Source organism: Oryx dammah, unplaced genomic scaffold, assembly GCF_014754425.2.
Source record: "Oryx dammah isolate SB20612 unplaced genomic scaffold, SCBI_Odam_1.1 HiC_scaffold_8, whole genome shotgun sequence".
NCBI classification, from domain to species: domain Eukaryota; kingdom Metazoa; phylum Chordata; class Mammalia; order Artiodactyla; family Bovidae; genus Oryx; species Oryx dammah.
In genome coordinates this window covers 14,591,572-14,609,857 of record NW_024070192.1, presented here as the reverse complement: position 1 = coordinate 14,609,857, position 18,286 = coordinate 14,591,572, and the positions used below count along the sequence as shown (strand labels likewise).

The following is an 18,286-nucleotide window of genomic DNA, read 5'->3' as shown; positions in this document are numbered from 1 at the left end:
ACTCTGCTTCCTACTGTCTAATGACATGTGTGGAAAGGAGTCAGAAAAAGCACTGTGTCTGGGTATCCTGCCCTCTGACCTGGTGAGCTACTTTGGAGGGACCCTGAAATCTGCTATGTGATTCATTTTGTTTTTCTAGCCCATCCTTCCGGAAATCACGAATGTCGCGAGCCCAGAGCTTCCCAGACAACAGACAGGAATTCTCGGGTGAGTTCTGCAGAGGGTGGGTGAGCACTGCAAGGTGTCTGCCTTGGACGGCTCAGGGGGAAGAGAAGCCAGGGCTGTATTTACTCTTCCTGGGGCCTGCTGCTCTGAGGTCTCAGGTGACCTGGAGGCTCCCCTGAGGCACTCACCCAGGGCCTGTCGGGCAGCCAATGACCCCTCTCTCTTCCTCAGATCGGGAAACTCCGCTCTATGACAAAGGGGTCAAAGGTGGCACCTACCCCCGGCGCTACCACGTGTCCATGCACCACAAGGACTACAACGATGGTGAGTGCGCCTCCACGCTGCCCCCTGCTGGCCACCTCAGGAACAGCCACCGGAAGGGGGCGGCCGAGGCACTCCAGGCCCCACGTTTCCTGAGGAACTGCATCCAGGCTTGAGGCAGTAGAGTCAGGGTTTTTTAAAATGTTCAGTTCAGTTCAGTTCAGTCGCTCAGTCGTGTCCGACTCTTTGCGACCCCGTGAATCGCAGCACGCCAGACCTCCCTGTCCGTCACCAACTCCCGGAGTTCACTCAGACTCACGTCCATCGAGTCCATGATGCCATCCAGCCATCTCATCCTCTGTCATCCCCTTCTCCTCCTGCCCCCAATCCCTCCCAGCATCAGAGTCTTTTCCAATGAGTCAACTCTTCGCATGAGGTGGCCAAAGTACTGGAGTTTCAGCTTTAGCATCATTTCCTTCCAAAGAAATCTGATCTCAAAAGGAGGATGGTATTGTAGATGGATACTGCCTCCAGGAAATCAGTCCTTTGTCTGAGGGCACGGAGTGCTCCAGGCGCCAACTCTCCACTGCCCTCTTCTGCCTCAGGCAGCAAACAGAATGGAGCTTCCACAGAGGTGTCGGATTACGATGCCAAGGAAAACAGAGAGCAGCCATGGATTGGCCCCACGGGTGTTGTGGGGCATGAGGGCCAGCCCTGCGCTTTCCCTTTGGCTGGTTTCCCTAAACCCCTTGGCTGCTTGCTGATTCCTACTTTTGTCCTGATCCTCAGGATGCTTGAGACATCAGCCATTCTGGCCAGAGTCAGGTGGGAGGGAAGAGAGGATGGACTGGAGCTGGTGTTATGACCTGGTTGGCACATTTGGCCTTGTGCTCAGGGTTCTGACTTGCTCTTCTCTGGCCCCTGCACCCCTTCAGGCAGAAGAACGTTTCCCCGAATACGGCGTCATCAAGGCAACCTGTTCACCCTGGTGCCCTCTAGCCGCTCCCTGAGTACAAATGGCGAGAACCTGGGCCTGGCGGTGCAGTACCTGGACCCCCGTGGGCGCCTGCGGAGCGCTGACAGCGAGAATGCCCTCTCTGTGCAGGAGAGGAGTGTGCCCACCAAGTGTGAGCAGTGCGCCCTGGCTGGGGAGGGCCTGCCTGGGGGATGCTTAGGGCGGGGGGCCAGCGAGTCCAATGGGCTGTTGGGCTCGGCGGGTGGCTGCCCTGGCCCATCCGTACCCAGGGGAAGAGCCTGAGGGGGGAGCAGATCCCTGGACCTTAGTCCTCACTCCACTCTTGTGATGAGGCGCTCCTCTCTGGCCTTTAGTTTCTCCATTTTTAAATTGAAGAGTGATCTCCTTAATCCCTGACATAATGAGCTATCGGGGGCCTTGGAAGTATAAAGGTGTTTAATCAGTTCAGATAAGCATTTAACCGTGATTTTAGCCAGTCCTGTGCTTCTCAGGGCATGGGCCTTGAGGTCTGATTGGCCAGGACCCTGAGCCTGTTGCAGGTGAGGGTGGAGATGCTGTGCTGAGGTGTGATGATGCCGGGTGAGGGGCAGCTCGGGCCTTCAGACAATGAGGCAGGATGTCGGGAAATAAGTGCGTGAACTCTAATGCTCTTTCCTCCTGTTCTCCTGTAGCTCCCAGTGCCCCCATTAATTGGCGCCGGGGGAAGCTCCTAGGCCAGGGTGCCTTTGGCAGGGTCTATTTGTGCTATGACGTGGACACAGGACGAGAACTTGCTTCCAAGCAGGTGCAGTTTGACCCAGACAGTCCTGAGACAAGCAAGGTACTGCCTTCCCTATGGTCTGACTTTGAATTCCTCCTTCTCAACAGAATGCCTGTCTTGTTGCACAGACTAATTGCTTGAGATGCTACAGGTTGTTTTTCCCATCATTCTTCCTCCCAAGCTCCTTTACCATCTACCCCAGTCCTAGGGAGAGATTAGTTGGTGTCAAAATACCTAACCACCCAGACTGGTTTGGATGGCCAGTGCCACAACGAGCAGCTCCTGCCCCCAGCCCCCACCTCACCACACAGATGCTGCTCTCCCCTAGCCCCTGAGCCAGGAAGGACCCTGTCTTTGGAGCTTAGCTTGGGCTGTGGTCTTCACTCCAGTTTGAGTGGACAAATTCAGCAGTTACCTGAACTCCTTAACTGCACCCACAAACCCATCTCCCACCCCACCGTCTGCTGTCTTCCAGCATGGAAGTGCCCAGTCCCACGGCTTAGCCAGCATTGTGGGCAAGGGCCAGACAGTCGAGACATTCCCCCTTTTCTCCAGCCGAAGTTCCCACGGCAGATGGGCTCCCCTGAGGCCACTGGCTAGGGCAAGCTGAGCTGACGCCAGGCAGATAGAACTGAGGCCTGCAAGCCTCGGTGACCACTGGGCCCCTTCCCAGGAGGTGAGTGCTCTGGAGTGCGAGATCCAGTTGCTGAAGAACTTGCAGCATGAGCGCATAGTGCAGTACTATGGCTGCCTGCGGGACCGTGCCGAGAAGACTCTGACCATCTTCATGGAGTACATGCCAGGGGTATGTGCCCCGTGATGTAGGCGGACAGCAAGAGAGGGACTGTCATGGCACTGGGGCTGTGGCGAGGGGTCCCTTTGACATGAGTCTGGTTACCTGAGACTCCGGAGGCTCCAGGGGAAAGGCGAGGCAGGGGCAGGACGTGGAGTCAGCAGGCCCTGCGTCTAGCTGCAGTGATGGTGTGGGGTGAGAATTGTCCCAGGCTCCTCTGACCTGAGGCATAGGGCAGCTGCACTGTCCAGTAGGTACTACCTTTACGTGGAGCACACAGAGCTCCCTTCTGGGTTTGGGTCACCCTGGCCTGAGGGAAGGGCTGTCTCATACTTGCTCCAAGCTGACTGACAGCCCTTAGCCAAGTGCCTGGTCTGTCACAAATGGGGACTGGACCTCACTCCCTTGGTGAACACTGGGGGCTGGAAGTAGCCTTGCCCCCTTCCCTCCTCCTTCCTGCAGTGACCCCTCTGACTCCTGTGGCTTTAGGGTTCAGTGAAAGACCAGCTGAAGGCCTACGGCGCTCTGACAGAGAGCGTGACCCGGAAGTACACCCGGCAGATACTGGAAGGCATGTCCTACCTGCACAGCAACATGATTGTTCACCGGGACATCAAGGGTGAGCGGGGCAGGCTGTGGGCTCCCCATGGCCTGGGAACTCGGGGACTCTCCACCTGGTTGTTGTGAGCTTTCTGAAAAGGGAAACCCTGATGGCTTCCTTGGGGGACTGGTGTGAAGATCAGCTAAGTGATTTGGGGAAACACGGTGAAGGGCTCTGCAGATGCTGGCCGTGGTGATGACTGTTCACTGCTGTAGGGCAGGTGCCTCCCACCACTAGCCTGTCTGCTTTGTGCAGTTTCGCTCCAGCTCACAAGGCCCCCATCCTACCCAGCAGCCCTTTGGACTGGGAGGGAGGGACAGAAGGAGGATGGAGGCAAGTGCCAGGGGTCTAGGGCTGCAGCCTCTGCCCTTTCACGCCTTAGGAGCCAACATCCTGCGAGACTCTGCTGGGAATGTGAAGCTGGGGGACTTTGGGGCCAGCAAGCGCCTGCAAACCATCTGCATGTCCGGCACGGGCATGCGCTCAGTCACTGGCACTCCCTACTGGATGAGCCCCGAGGTGATCAGCGGTGAGGGCTACGGAAGGAAGGCAGACGTGTGGTGAGTGTGCTGGGGACATGCTGGGACGCTCGTCTCCCGGTCTGGGCTGTAGTGGTTCCAGCTTAGAAATGGGGCTGAGGGCTCTGCAGTGTGGCAAGAGTGAGGGTTGGCCTCTGGCCAGCGAGGCCAGGTTGCAGGCTCCCTGTGGGCAGGGGTGGTCTGCAGCAATACACACAGCAGATGTGTTGTGTTTTCACTCTGAACAGCAACTGTTGGTTATTGCTGAGAACTTAGGTCATGGTAAACATCCCTGGGGTGTTTGCTAAATCCTTGAAAGAGCTCGGATCCTATCTGAAGGCCTGGATGGGTCTCTGAGCAGCAGTTGTAAGCTTCGGCTCCCTCTACTAGTGCTCAGACGGCTTGCAGCTGCTCTAATTTTGTGTCCATCCTCTGAAAGGTCCTGAAAGTTGTGAGAGCATCCCTTCCTCTTAGAATGGTACTGTGGGGAGAGGAATAGTGGTCCCTGAAGATGTCCATGGCCTAATCCCAAAGGAATGAGTAAGTGTTACCTTATGTGACAGTAGGGCCTTTGCAGAGTGATTTTTAAGAATTTTGAAATGAGATGATCCTGGATTATCCAGATGGGCCCAGTACTCATAAAGGTCCGTATAAAAGAGAGGCAAGAGATTAGAGTGAGTAGTAAGAGGTGTGACAAAGGAAACAAGAAGTTGGTGTGAGACAAGAAAGGAGCCATGAGCCGAGAATGCAGGCAGCCTCTAGGAGTGGGAAGAGGCCAGGAGATGGGCTTTCCTCTGAGAGCCTCCACAAGGAACTGTCCTGACTGGCCCACTGACTTCAGCCCAGTGAGACTGCCCTTAGATGTCTGACCTCCATAGCAGTAACACACTTAGGCTGCTTTTTTATGCCACTGGGTTCGTGGTCACTGTTAGAGCAGCAGTAGGAAACCAGTACCGTTATTTCAGAGCACTTTCTGCACATGCTCAGTGGTTCCCCCCGACATCAGCAAGCAGCTGGGTGGGTGCAGGTTGATGAAGCCCATGTGGACGAGGTTGACGGGGCTGTGAAAACTCTTCTGGCCGTGGGCGACCTCTTCAGGGGTGTTAGCCCCCACCTTGGCCCATCCTGCCTCAGTGTGTTTCGAGAAAGGCAGCTCCTTTCACAGCGGTGTGCAGGGCGGCTGGGAGCTTGGGGCTGGCTGCGGGGTGACACAGGGTTCTCTCTCTCCAGGAGCCTGGGCTGCACAGTGGTGGAGATGCTGACAGAGAAACCACCTTGGGCAGAGTATGAAGCCATGGCTGCCATTTTCAAGATCGCCACCCAGCCCACCAACCCTCAGCTGCCCTCCCATATCTCTGAGCACGGCCGGGACTTCCTGAGGCGCATTTTTGTGGAGGCCCGCCAGAGACCTTCGGCCGAGGAGCTGCTCACACACCACTTTGCACAGCTCGTGTACTGAGCTCTCAAGGCCACACTGCTGCTGGCCGCCCCTTCTACATGGGCAAGGGGCTGCTGGGGGCTCAGCAAAGTTGCTGCTTCTCCCAGGCAGGGCCACAGACCACGGAGCTGAGTCCAGCCAGCGTTGTCTGTGCCATTTTGCTGCTGGGGCCCGGGGCCAGGGAGGGCGGCTGCAGCCTCACGGACTGGGAGCCCCCAGCCTGCCAGACCTGAAGCGCCAGCGTCCTCAGCTCAGCCTGGAGGGGAAGGAGCTGGAACAGTGTGCGAGGCACCCAGGGCCCCACGCTCAGGGCTGTGTCTTGACATGGCTATCAGTACCAGACCCCAGAGAGTCTGGGGCACAGGATGGACACAAGGGTCTGAATAGTGTTACTTTCTTTCAGAGTGTTACTTTGTTTCTCCTCCCCGTGTCTGGTGACCACCAGGGCATCTCTGGGCTGGATGAGCCCACCCAAGCCTGAGGTAAAGCCCAGCACCCCACAGCCAATGGAGAGCAGAGGCCGGGGCGGCCCTCTCCCTGGAGCCTCAGGCCAGCTTTGCCAGCCCCTGTCCTTTACCAAAGATGAATGAAGCAACTGTTATGCTGCCTTATTCAGGGAAGGAGGAGCCTGTCCTGCCTGCCCCCATGACCCTGCCCCCCACCCCCACCCTCAAGCAGGGGCCTGAGATGTGGAACTGCCCCCACTGCGGGGAGACCTAGTTTTGTCAATGCAATTGTCTGTGTTTTACAAGTTGGAGTCACTCTTATGCTGTACCCAGTTTCTAAACTGGAGACTTCATGTGGCCTCTGGGCTCTGAGTATCCCTGCTGTGGGCTGGGGCCTTGGGCCAGCTTGGAAAGAGCTGAGGGTCATGGCCCCAGGCCTTGTGCTCCTGGCTGGCACCTGTTCCCCGACCGGAGCAGAGAAGAAGACAGACAATACGGTGAGGGCATCTGAGCCGGCTGGCTACCCTGAGCGGAGCGCTCCGCAGGCTGGGAAGTTGTATCAGGCTGTCTGCGGGTTGTGACCTGCTAGCCCAGAGCTCTGCCTGGTAGAAGGGAGAGCCTGTGTGATGCCACCACCTGTGTCTGGAACCTCCAGCTCTGCTCCTCCGTGGCCAGCCTCGCCCATCCCCATGAGGTCTCAGCCCCTTTCCCTTCTCGCTCCCCTGGGGGAGGAATGGCAGCAGGGGTCAGGGAGCCAGTATCTTCAAGCAGCTTAGAGTCGGCCTTATTTACCTCAGCCTGGGCGCTGGTCCTTTCTTCCGGCCCCTCCCCTCCAAAATGTGCCTATTGCTAGAGCTCCTCCCTCTCAACACCCAGTTTCCTTGGGAGTTGTTGTTAAAAGAGGAAAAAAAAAGCCAGTGCCCAGGGATGGGTGTCTCCAAGGAGCTGGGGATTTGTGCCAGGCAGCTCATTGCCAGCCATGCCCACTCCCCCACGGGCACCAGAACAAGCCAAAGCCTTCGTTGTATGTTGACGATGCACTTTTATGAATGTAGTTTCTATCGCTGTTTTTAGCCTTTTCACATCATGTAATGTGAGGCTTTGTACTTGTTAATTTATATCTCAGATCATATTTGATGGTTTTTATATATATCAATTCTAGACTGTTACAGGTGGACGCCTCGAGAGAGAAGAGCAAACGAAAGCAGCTGGTTTTGCAGGAATGTGTGTTGCACGGTGCCAGTTGGGCCTGGGCCCGTCTCCATCCTTGCCCTCCAGGGGCCTCCGTCAGGCACCCCAGCCGGGCCCTCTGAAGACAGTGAGCGTATGCTCCTGCCTCCACCTCGGCTCTTGCCCAGGGAGGGGACCGGCCCCTTGTCTCGACCAAAGCTGCCGATTGGCGGCTCGGCCTCTCCACAACCCCGTCCTAATGGCTGTAGCATTCTTCTTGGGGCCCCAATCCCCAGGCCCCGACCCCAACAGGAAAGTGGTGCCGGTGCCAGATGAGACGACTCTGTGTCCCAGGTTCAGGCTCTCACAGAGCCCCATCCCCGGGGTCTTACCTCACAGGGAATGTGTTTTTAAAAATGAATTTGCCAACAAGCCAACAAATCCTACACTCCAAAAAAAAACAAGACCCTGAATTTTTTTTTTTTTTTTTTTGTGTGTGTGCCAAAAACTGTGGACATGCTGGCTCAGCATCCTCAGGACCAAGCTGTTGCTTAATTTTAATTTATTGTTTTTTTTTATTAAATAATCCAGATGAAAAGTTGTGGGGCCTAGGATGGCTTGGCCCAAAGGATCTGAAGGGCCATCTCCTAGCAGCCCCAGGCTGGCTGTGGGAAGGGCCATGCCACCATTTGCTTATCATTCCGTGGGGTATGTCAGCCTTGGCCAACCGAACATGGAGAGGCCAGGGCTGGGGACAGTCCACTCTCCACTGCCCTCCTGCCCACCCCAGCTCTGTGTGTCTGAATTGTGGATCGTGCAGAAGAACCTGCAGCCATAGTTATTTGACTATATCTTGACCGAGGGCTTGCAGTGCAAAGCCAGGCCAGTGTCGTGCATTACTTACAATAAAAGGGATCATTTATACTCAAGGGGTCCTGTGGCAGTGCTTTTGGTTGCGGGGTGGAGGCAATAAGTGTTTACCTGGGAGAGACCAGGTTATGCTGCCTGTCAACGAGCTTGTGTCCCTGAGCAGAGAACTTGAAATGACTCCCAGAGGGGTCCTGGGTTGGTGGGACTTGGCTGGTACCGCTGCTAGCTCAGAGGTGGCACCCTCTCTTCCTCCCTAAATCCTCAGAGATCTACTGAGGGTTGTCCTACCACAGCTGACTCCCTGAGGTGACACTGTCAGCTCACCTGACTTGGGCATCACTGTGGCTCAGTTCCCAGGACTTCTGTAGCACCCGCTACTCCTCCCAGCCCCGGAAGTCCTTGCTGACCGGAGTCACACCCTTGCGGGGCAGGTACCACCACGAGCCACCTCTCTTCTTGGGTGATCTGATGCTGTTGCTTAGCTCTGAGCAGAGGAAGACCATCCTCGTCCCCAGCTGAGGCCTCTGGTGCAGAAGTTAAGAGCTGCCCTGAGTGAGGCTCTCCGCAATCCCCTCATGCTCTGAGGACCCAGGCTGAGTGCCGACTCTGCTTCCTGTTAGCTCCGTCACTTCCAAGGGCAACACAGCACAGTGACCTGTCTACCACCGGAGCTCGAGGCCCTGCTTCCTGCCCTGTTCTGTGGGCATGAGGTCACTTAGGAACTTAAGGACTTGCATGGGTTAGGGTCGGGTAATCCCCTAGGAGTCTGCCCGCTTGTTCTGCCAATTTACACAGTCCAGTCAGCTAGGGGAAGCCAAGACAGCTGGGTTTGGGGCAGGACAGTCCAGACTTCCTGTCTGTATTCTCCTGAGGGGTGGGGTCTTAGGTGGTCCTCGTTTGTGTCACTGTAAACTGGTGTCCCCGAGAGAAGCAGAAGAGCTGTTTCTCCTTTGACTACTTGGGATGGTGATCGAGTGCCGCATTCCCTGGAGCTGGAAAAGCAGAAGGAAGAGGGACCCTGAAGGGGCACACTGACTCCCTGCTGAGGAAACGGCATATAGACTAAGCTCTTGGACACAACTTGTTGGATCCGCTGGTTCACACCATCCCTTCCTGATTGCCAGGACAAACAGGATCTAGGTAAGGACTCAGCAAAAGTGCAGTGAGGCTCAGCACCGTCACCCGCTGACGGCCCAACCTTGGGCAACACAGGCTGAGACCCAGTGGGGTTCAGCCCTCAAACTCACTGAGTTTGGCAGCATGGAGACCTGGTAGGGAAGAACACCCCCTTTTCTCAGGCTGCCTGATAAGATCCCTGACACCCATCACCCGAACCACCAGCCGATGCCACCAGTCAAGGCCAGGAGTGTGTTGGCCTGATGCTCTTCCCCTTCACCTCTTTGTGGTGGTTCCTTCCTGCCACAAACCGACCCCCCCATCGGCCATATAATACAGAGTCAGAATCTGTCAAAACACGTTTAAAATAGGGTTGATTACAACAGACAGTCAAAACCGGCAGAAGTGGGAGGAGGGGGGATGTGGCCCCGGCAGCCCCCACCAGTCCCTGTGGCTCTCAGCCTGGCGGGTGCTTTCCCTTCCGCTGCTTCCCCCTAACAGGCATGCCCTGCCTCACCTCTGCAGGTGGAGGGGGCCCAGAGCTGTTCCAGTTCCCCTCCCCTCCCCCACTGGGTCCTGGGGGACATTTGGAGAGGCCCAGCAGGGGGCACTCTGGCTCACCTTCCTCCGGTCTCCATGGCTCAGGACCAGGCTAAGGGCAGAGGTAGATGGGGAGACGTGGGGGCGACACGGACCCCTGGGTGGCAGTGAGGGAGCTTGGGACCCTGAGGGGGCATGCTGACTCCTTGCTGGAGAAAAGGCACCTAGATAGGGAAGCTGAGTTTGAGGGCCTCCCAGGGGGGCCCTGGGGTGAGGTGGGGTAGGCTGAAAGAAACAGGAAGTAGGGAAGTGAGCAAACCCCAATCCTGGTTCCCAAACCCCCACTGGCTGACGAAGAAGGAAGGCATCCCGGAGCAGAGCCCTGCCCCTGCAACCCTCTGCCTGAGCAAAATGGCCCCATCCCCTTTCCACCCTCACCCGGGGCCCGGCCGTCCAGTCTCTCTCCCACTGTTCCCGCTGCCAGCTCCAGGCCCTCTGTGGGGGAGGAGGGAGTGGACAGCCAGAGGCGGCCTCAGGCTGTCTTGGTGCCCGGGTCCACCTCCTTGTGGGCCCAGAGCTCCTTGTGTTGCTTCCGACCAAAGCCTTCGTCGTAGTTGCCTTTGCTCTTAAACAGCTGCTGAAAGTGGGGCTTGCAGTAGAATTCCCCGTGCAGTGCCGCGTAGCTGCCCAGGCTGCAGAAGCAGAACACTGTGGTCAGGTCAGGCCGGGTCAGGAGGGCTGGGGCGGGGTCAGGGCGGGGCGCACCTGAGCTTGGTGTGACAGTGCTTGCAGCAGAAGCAAGAGCTGTGGAAAATGAGCTTGTCGGCCACCAGCCGCTCCATAGGGTACACGGTCTTCTGGCAGGCAGCGCAGGTCTCCTTCACCTGGGCCCGAAGGCTGAAGGACTGTTCCAGGAGAGACGCCATCAGGGGCCTGACCGGCGCCCACCCCTTCCTCCCTGCACAGCCCAGCCTCGGGGCCCTACCTTGGAGCGCTGAACCGTGCTGCTGGAACCGCCACCTTTGGCTTCCTGAGAGAGAGGGCGGTGGCGCAGGGTCAGTTGAGGAGGGCCCTAGACCATCACCAGCCCAGATCCCAGGGACACTCAAGGGGGAAGGGGAGGAAGACCGGCAAACAGGCCGCTCCTCGTCCCTTCACGCTTAGGCCAGACACCTACAGGGATGGAGTGCCCTCCCACCCCGGCTGAGCACCTACATGGGAGGGGGTGGCCTGGGCGGCGCCGGTGGCCTGGAACATGGCTCGTTGGAGGCGATGGAGGCCCCGTGTGGAGACGCGGCACCCGCTGGGTTCTGCAAGGGGAAGTCGGTTGGGAGGGCCCTACAAGCCTTTCCCAGCCCGCAGGGTGGGGGTAGAGGTGTTTACAGGCAGGGGGCTGGGGGGCTGTGGTTGGGACTTTCCCTAAGTCATTTCCTGTTGCTCTGGGTCTTGCCACTTCCGCCCCTCACCCACCCCCCGCTTCGCCCGCTCGGCCTCCACGCGGCTCCCCAGGGGGCAGGGGTCCCTGAGTGGAACCATGTGTCCCGGGAGGAGCGGAGTTAGCGGGCAGCGGCTGGGGGAGGGGATCCGCGCAGCCGCCCGAACGCTTCGCGGACCCGGACGCCGCCTGGCGCGAGGGGAGGTCAGAGGAGGGCGGCCCCACTGGGGCCGCGGCCAGAAGCGGCTGCCCCGGCGTGACCCCGGCCCGAAGCTGCCCAGTGCGGGGCCTCGGGTACGCTCCGCTTGGCGGACCCAGCCCCTGGACAGCGCCCGCGGGCTGGGCCACCCGCCCGGCCCCGCCCCGCCCCGCCCCGCCGAGCCGCCGCCCGCTCCTCCGCTCCGAACCCGCGTGGACCGGACCCCAGACCCAGGACCCCGGCGAGCCCAGCCGAGGGGACCTCAGCCCTGCCCGGGGGATGGACGCCGGCCTCGGGACCCCGGGCGAGAGCGACGAACTGAGACGCTCGGCGTCGGGACCCCGTGGGCGGCGGCCCTTGCGCTCACAGCCCCCACCTGGGCCGCCCGAATCGCGAGCCGGAGGCCGGCCCCTCCCCCGGCCCGCCCGCGGGTCTCACCGGGCCCCGGCCTGGGCCGCGGGGCGGGGGTCGGTCTCCGGGGGAAGCCTCGGGTGCGAGGAGCGCGCGGGGGCGAGCTGCCGCCGCTGCCAGTGGTCCCTGAGCGGCCGCGGCCGCCGCCGCCTTATCGCAGCACCGCCCCCGCCGGCCCCCGCCCCGCGCCCGCCCATTGGCTCCGCCGCGCCCGGTGCCGCCTCCGGGGCCCCGGCGCCGCTGCCGACCCCCTTTCTGCGCTTTGTCTTCCCCTCGCTCGGCGTCCCCCGCCTTTGTCTGCCCCCCGCGCTGACCCCGCGCTCCGCACCGCCCCTCGGGCTTCGCGCTCGCCCGCCTCGCGAAACCCGCCGCCCCGTCGGCCCGCTCTGGACCAAGGCAGGGACCGGAGCCGGAGGGTCCGCGCCGGAGGCCTCGGGGCAGGGACGAGTACAGGTGGAGACGACTCGGGTGACAAATGGCGCTCCCGACGAGGCGGCAGCAAAGGATAACTGGGCGCGTCTGGCCCTTGGCTGCTTCCATTTCCCCGCTCCGTGGGCCCTGCCGGCGTCCCCGCGCGGCTCCCACGCCCCCTCGGACGCCGAGATGGCAGGGGCGGCCGGGCACGCGATCCCGCCACAGGGAGGACCCTGGGGGCCCCCGGGGCCACCAGCCCTCAGCCCCTTCTGGCGCCCGTTGCAGCGGCCCTCGCGAGGCCGCCGTCCCAAAGGGACTCTGGGGCCCGACTTTGTAGGCTTAGTCACCCCCACTCCCGGCTCCGGCAGGCACCGCTGCCTGAGAGAGGTCGAGGGGACCCCCTCCAGGGAAAGATTTCCAGCCTTCAAACAAGCAAACCTGGGTTCAGCCAAACCTCATTTGACACAGGGAGCAAGGCCTGAAGATCTGAAGTGACTTGTTCAAGTAACAAAGCCGAGCAGCAGGGTTGGCTTCAGAGGCTGGGCCTCTGGACCCCTGTCCCTGTGGCCAAGCCAGTGGGCACCGCAAGTCCCGGGTACACAGGAGGCCAGGTGCCTAACTCCTCAGCTCCCCAAGGAGCACAGGGGAGCCTGTTCCCGTGGCATCTCTGCAGGGACGCCAGGGACTGCTGAGCTGCGCCTGCCATCCGGCTGGAAGCTGTTTCACAAAGCACAGCCTTAAACATAGCTCCTGCCCACATGGTGGCAGGAACAGGAACAGCTCCAGAGCAAGGCCCACACACTTGTCAGGAACAGAAGGGCTCAGCGCTGCCCGCCTGGCAGGGGAGTGAGGGAGGCACCGGGCGCCCCAGCCCCAGGCTGTTCCCATGGTTGCCTCAGGGCACCCTCCCTGTGGTTCACTTTTCTCCTGTCCCTCTTCAGAGGAAGATCTACATTTGGGTTGAGCTGCAGCCCTCAGGCCTCCCCGGATGGGGTGTGTGAGAACTGAAACTGTTAAGGGGCCTCTCTTTTCCCACCGAGTTCCACACCTGCTTTCAGATTCTCAAGGGGGTTGTGGTGAGGTGAGAAAGGTGAAGCCCTGGGAGGTGTGGGGAGCAGCGCTGGGCTAGCCCCTGGGACCACCTGGCCCCTCGACCCCCCTGCCCTGCCCAGGACCATCTGTGTGCTGAGCTGCAGTAGTTCCCACAGAATCAGCACTCTGGGCACTGAGGATGAGCTGATGGCAAGGTGAAGCAAGCAGACCAGAGGAAAGAAACAAGCTGATAATGGTGCAAAGAAAAGGGAACTTGAGGTTTAACGAAAAAAAAAAAGCTGGGCAGGAGGGGTGGAAATAAATGTGAGCTGGCCTGCTCGCTCCCTCCATTTCAGGGCTCCCCTTTCCGAGTGCTGCCTTCTCTTTAACCCCTGTAACGGGGTAAGAGGTCTTCTATTTTTCTTTTTCAAAGTTTTGTTATAGTTTCTCAGGAAAGGGAAAGCAAGGGCATGCTATGGGATGAAGCAGCTACAGGGAAGAGGGAGGGGCAGGGGCGACGCTGGGGCGCATGCAGGTCAGGAGGAAGCACCGGAAGCACCGTGGAGACCTAGGTCATCCCCTGACACCTGGCCCAGACTCCTGGCCAGCAGCCAGGATGGATTGGAGGACCGGGTCTGGGTCTTGGATTACCTGCTCTCTTGAGTATTAGTTTCCAAGGTAAGGAGACACGACGAGTCCTGTTGCAAAACAACCCCCTTCACCTCCTTTCCTGCCAAAAGGGAGCCTCTTCCTCCTGGCCTCCACTGGCCCAGACGTGGTCCTGAGGAAGGGCCAGCACTCAGACCCTTCCTGCTCCAAAGTGTTTTGATGGCTACAGGCTAAAATGGTCCCAACATCAGATAGTTAAAGACAAATCTATCATGGGTTTTAAAGGAAATGTGTGTTGTCGAGGCTGTCTCGTGAAGGAGGTCACTGCTATGCCTCCACGGGCATGCATGGAAACGCTCTCAAATGGCAGAACCCGGGGTGGGATGACTTGTGTCCGAGCCTGCATGGCCAACGCACAACAATGTCACTCTCCAGTGGATTCTCTGGAACTTTTTAATTTGTTCTGGCAATGAAACTAACATGGCATTAGAACTTAAGCCCCTCAGGCTGGGCAGCACCAAGGCAGCCAGCAGGGGTCAGTCAGATGGATTCCTGGTGGGAAAGGAAGGAGCTACCCAGATGAACCAAGGTGAGGTGTCAGGGGCCAAGTAAAAGAAGAAAGGACCACCCAAGCCTTAATCTAGTGCTTAAAGAGAAAATAATACCCTGTGCTTCAGTTATGAGGGAGAGGCCTGGGGGAATGGGGCAGGGTCCCTCCAGGGACCTATAGGATCTGAGAGTAGGGGAGAAGAATGGAACCAGGCTGATGGGAGAGCCAGCATGGGAAGCCACAGCTCCCCAGGCGAGTTTAACCCTGGGCTTGGACTTCACAACCCCAGGGCCAGGACAGGACAGTGGCTCTCCCTTCTGCAGAGGTCAGGCTGCCTGAGCTCACAGGACAGTTAATGTTAGATTTCTGGCCCCTCCTGATCCCTGGGTATTGGGGTTCCCTCATGTCTCAAAAGCCTTGAAGCAGTAGTTTCTCTCCAAGAATTGCCTTTCCAGTCCCTAAGCAGCCAGCTCTCCTGGTGGCAATGTCCATTCTGCCCCATCTGCCCCCAGGAGGGTGGGAATGTGGCCAGCCCTCGGGAAGGGTCCCGGAGGCGCACGCAGCCCAGGATGGAGAACAGGCACCTTCTTTAGAGGCTCAGAACTCCCAGTCGTCCACCTCCAGCTCTTCCAAGTTTGTTACCAGGCCGAAGATCCCACTGTGATCCTGAGACTGTCTGCCTTCAAAAGTGGTGATGGGGGTGACAGGTCGGAGTAACTCAGGCAGAGCTTCTGAGGCACGTCGCTTGATCTGGGGAGAGAGTTGCGGGTGGATCCTGTTTCAGCCTCAGGACATGGTGGGGCAAGCGACCATGGCTCAGGGACAGAAAGGGCCAGAGGCAGGAGTCTCTAAGGGGAGAGGAAGCAGCAGCGCCTGTAATGGACTTTGGAAACAGGGTCATGTCTCTGGCCCATCGGGAAAATGAAAGTGTCAGTCACGCAGCCATGTCCAACTCTTGTGCCACCCATGGACTGTAGCCTGCAAGGCTTCTCCGTCCATGGAATTCTCCAAGCAAGAATTCCCTTCTCCAGGGCATCTTCCGACCCAAGGACTGAACCCGGGTCTCCCACGCTGCATGCGGATTCTTTACCATTTGAGCCTCCACCAGGGAGGAGGAGACAATATCTAAAGACCCAAAACTAAGGGGACTGAGGGTGGCTGGAGCCATAAGCAAGGAAAATCACCAGCAGGGGGCCCAGGGAAGGCTACTGTACCTGCTTGAAGAAAGAATGGTTCAGGAGGGTGCTGGCGCTTGGTCTGCAGAGAAGAGGAGAGAAGAGGCCAGCATCACCCCTGTGTCATTTCCAGAATCCTGCTGCTGCTGCCTTACCCTCAAGTGCCCCTCTCCTTCCCTCGGCTCCTCAAGAAACAACAGCTAGAGTGACCCAACTGGCTTCCTGGCAAACCCTGGGCCACCCGCTCCCGCTGTGGGGACTTCAGACTCCTCCGGGGAACCCAGACCTTTCCTGGACAGATGCATCGTCTCCAACCCCCGCCAGCCCAGGGTTCCCTGCAAGGCCCACTCTAAGCCCCGCAGGTGCACCTCATGTCCGGGTTGCGCTGAAGGCACTGCTCCACAAAGTGGTGGAAGTGGGGCGAGAAGGTGCGGTGGTAGGGGTGGGAGGGCGAGTCGCCATTGGAGGTCCTGGGGGTGCTGGGGGCCAGGCTTTCGCTCAGGCCCGAGTTGGCCGCGGAGCGCGAGGTGCTCATGGTCAGCTCCTCGGCGGGGATGGTGCTGGTGTCCAGCAGGCAAGGCACCGTGCCGTTCAGCTTCTCCAGCAGCATCTGGGGAGGACAGAGCCAGGGCCGGGCTGGAGGGGCCCCCGGAAGGACCATAGAGTTCCTTCACAAGTCCACTCTTCCCCAAACACACGAGTGATTCAGGGGCAGCAAAGACAGAAGTGGGAAAAGGCCTATCACTGTCTTACTTTGATTTTCTCGATGCTGTACCTAGACAGACATCCACACCCTCTTGTCTAGTCCACCAGAGCTCATCCAGCTGCGAGACTCACTTTTCTGAAACATGCATCTGATGCTACCACTCCTGTGCTCAGAAGCCTTTGACAGTTCTCCACAGGCCCTAGGACAAGAATGGAACACGCTGGCCTGGCCTGCAAAGGCCCTTGTGACCTGCCTCGGCTTCCTTCTCCAGCCACGCCACTGGCAGCCCCACAGAAGCACTCATACTTCAGCCATACAACTACCTCCTATCCGCAGATTCTGTTCTTTCTTGACTGGGCCTGTCACAGGCTGTTCCCTCTGCTGAAAAGTTTCCTTCCACTGGAAGCTCCCATTCTTCACCTAGTTAATTCCTATTTGCCTTCAAGTCTCAAGTGTCCCCTCCCTGAAGCTGCCCCAGGTTCCCTCCTCTAGAGCTGCCCTCTGGCCCTTCGTCAGCCGCCCGTGTCCCCACAGGACAAGCCATCTGTGGGTTCAAGGAGAGGCTTACTCAATGGGCACAACCCCCTGACCCCAGCCCCCACTGCCTCCTCTCAGGTCTAGACCATGCTCCAGGAACTTTGGGCCCAGGTAATCCTTGCCTAAACGACCCAAGTCCACTTCCTGGACTTGGCAAGACCTGGATAAGTCTCTTCCCTAAGTCCAGCTCCAAGGGAGACAATGCAGACTCCTGGCTGCATGTGTGCCAAGAAGCCAAGGGCAGCAGGCAGTTCAAAGGGGCGTGAACAGGGTGGGAGGTGGGAGGGAGGTTCAAGAAGGAGGGGACATGTGTTCACCGACAGCTGATTCATGCTGATGCACGGCAGAAACCAACACACTATTGTAAAGCAATTATCCTCCAACTAAAAATAAGTAAATTTTAAAAAGTGGAGGCAGCATGAACAGAAGGAAGCTGGAGGTTGCAAAGGTATTGGCTGGAAAGTGGTAGCACTGAACCTGAGAAGTCTAATTCTAAATTAGAAATCGGCCTTCTACAGCATCACCGACTCAATGGACATGAACTTGAGGGAGATTGTGGAGGACAGGGAAGCCTGGCGTGTGGCAGTCCATGGGGTTGCAAAGAGCTGGACATGACTTAGTATCTGAAAAACAACAGCTTCCAGGTATACTGATCAAAGTAAAAAAACAAAACACATTTTATAAGCTTGAAAAATTTCTCAGGGACTTTCCTGGCAGTCCAGTTGGTTAAGACCACACTTCTACTGCAGCAGGCATGGGTTCAATGCTTGGCTGGGGAACTAAGATCCTACATGCCATGTGGTGCAGCCAAAAGTCGGGGGGGATGTCAGTTTAAAAGTAAAAACAGACACCTGGTATGTGGGCTCCAGGCCTGTGATTATGAGCAGTGCTTACTTCTGTGACCCCCACCTCCCGGGCTCCATCTCCACAATTATCACAGACACAAGTAAACAGTTACACAAGTTACGCAACTATCCCCTCGCCCTCCCTCCCCACCACCACACACACACACACACACGCTCCATTTCCACAATTATCAGACACAAGTAAACAGTTACAAAAGTTACGCAACTATCCCCCCGCCCTCCCTCCCCACCATACACACACACAGACACACACACACACAGACACACAAACACACACAGACAGAGACACACACAGACACACAGACACAGACAGACAGACAGACACACACACAGAGACACACAGAGACATACAGACACACACGGGCTCTTGAAGGAAAGGCCTGGGTTGTTCATCCTAGCATCTCAGGCTGGTGTCCAGAGTGTGCAGGTCCTCAGCAAGCGTTTGTGGGAGGCAGACAGGAAAGGAGGACAGAAGGAAGATCCCTAGCTGCAGGCTCACCTGGGTGGCAGGCATGTCTTTAAAGGGGACGTGGCCATTGGCCAGCTCACAGGCCGTGATTCCCACACTGTAGATGTCAGACTTGGCATCGTAACCCTGGAGATTCTGTATCAGGAGAGAAAAGCCACAGGTCACTCCACTGGAGCCTTGGTCATTGTTCTTAGACAAAGAAGCAGGTGGAGCAGAAACTCCCCAAATC

At 58.2% G+C, this 18,286-nt stretch overlaps 3 protein-coding genes across 19 annotated transcripts in view; 1 reads left to right on the top strand and 2 right to left on the bottom strand.

Moving 5' to 3' along the window:
* Positions 1-8,052, top strand: part of MAP3K3 (mitogen-activated protein kinase kinase kinase 3) — a 61,118-nt gene extending 53,066 nt beyond the window's left edge. For 3 of the 4 annotated variants that reach the window (XM_040245001.1, XM_040245003.1, XM_040245002.1), the window contains 8 exons: positions 140-207; positions 397-489; positions 1,362-1,553; positions 2,074-2,222; positions 2,836-2,967; positions 3,445-3,574; positions 3,939-4,116; positions 5,305-6,861. In XM_040245001.1, coding sequence (XP_040100935.1) covers positions 140-207; positions 397-489; positions 1,362-1,553; positions 2,074-2,222; positions 2,836-2,967; positions 3,445-3,574; positions 3,939-4,116; positions 5,305-5,533 — 1,171 coding nt within the window. In that variant the 3' untranslated portion in view covers positions 5,534-6,861. Of the gene's footprint in view, positions 1-139; positions 208-396; positions 490-1,361; positions 1,554-2,073; positions 2,223-2,835; positions 2,968-3,444; positions 3,575-3,938; positions 4,117-5,304 lie in introns of all 4 variants that reach the window. The other variant, XM_040245000.1, reaches the window with a different exon arrangement.
* A 1,408-nt stretch (positions 8,053-9,460) lies between these two features.
* Positions 9,461-14,977, bottom strand: LIMD2 (LIM domain containing 2). Of its 2 annotated transcripts, none has more exons than XM_040245020.1 (5): positions 14,889-14,977; positions 10,870-10,964; positions 10,640-10,684; positions 10,420-10,559; positions 9,461-10,346 (listed from the first exon to the last, which is right to left on the bottom strand). In XM_040245020.1, the coding sequence occupies exons 2-5, from the start codon at positions 10,909-10,911 to the stop codon at positions 10,187-10,189; spliced, it is 387 nt and encodes a 128-aa protein (XP_040100954.1). In that variant the 5' UTR covers positions 10,912-10,964; positions 14,889-14,977; the 3' UTR covers positions 9,461-10,186. The 2 variants fall into 2 exon arrangements, with proteins under 2 accessions (XP_040100954.1, XP_040100953.1); XM_040245019.1 differs by lacking the exon at positions 14,889-14,977 and adding an exon at positions 11,727-11,869.
* STRADA (STE20 related adaptor alpha) overlaps positions 10,877-18,286 on the bottom strand; it is a 30,796-nt gene continuing 23,386 nt past the window's right edge. For 12 of the 13 annotated variants that reach the window (XM_040245007.1, XM_040245005.1, XM_040245009.1 and 9 more), the window contains 4 exons: positions 18,088-18,192; positions 15,848-16,089; positions 15,519-15,561; positions 13,403-15,054 (listed from right to left, as the gene is read on the bottom strand). In XM_040245007.1, coding sequence (XP_040100941.1) covers positions 14,902-15,054; positions 15,519-15,561; positions 15,848-16,089; positions 18,088-18,192 — 543 coding nt within the window. In that variant the 3' untranslated portion in view covers positions 13,403-14,901. Of the gene's footprint in view, positions 10,965-13,402; positions 15,055-15,518; positions 15,562-15,847; positions 16,090-18,087; positions 18,193-18,286 lie in introns of those variants that run through there. The other variant, XM_040245008.1, reaches the window with a different exon arrangement.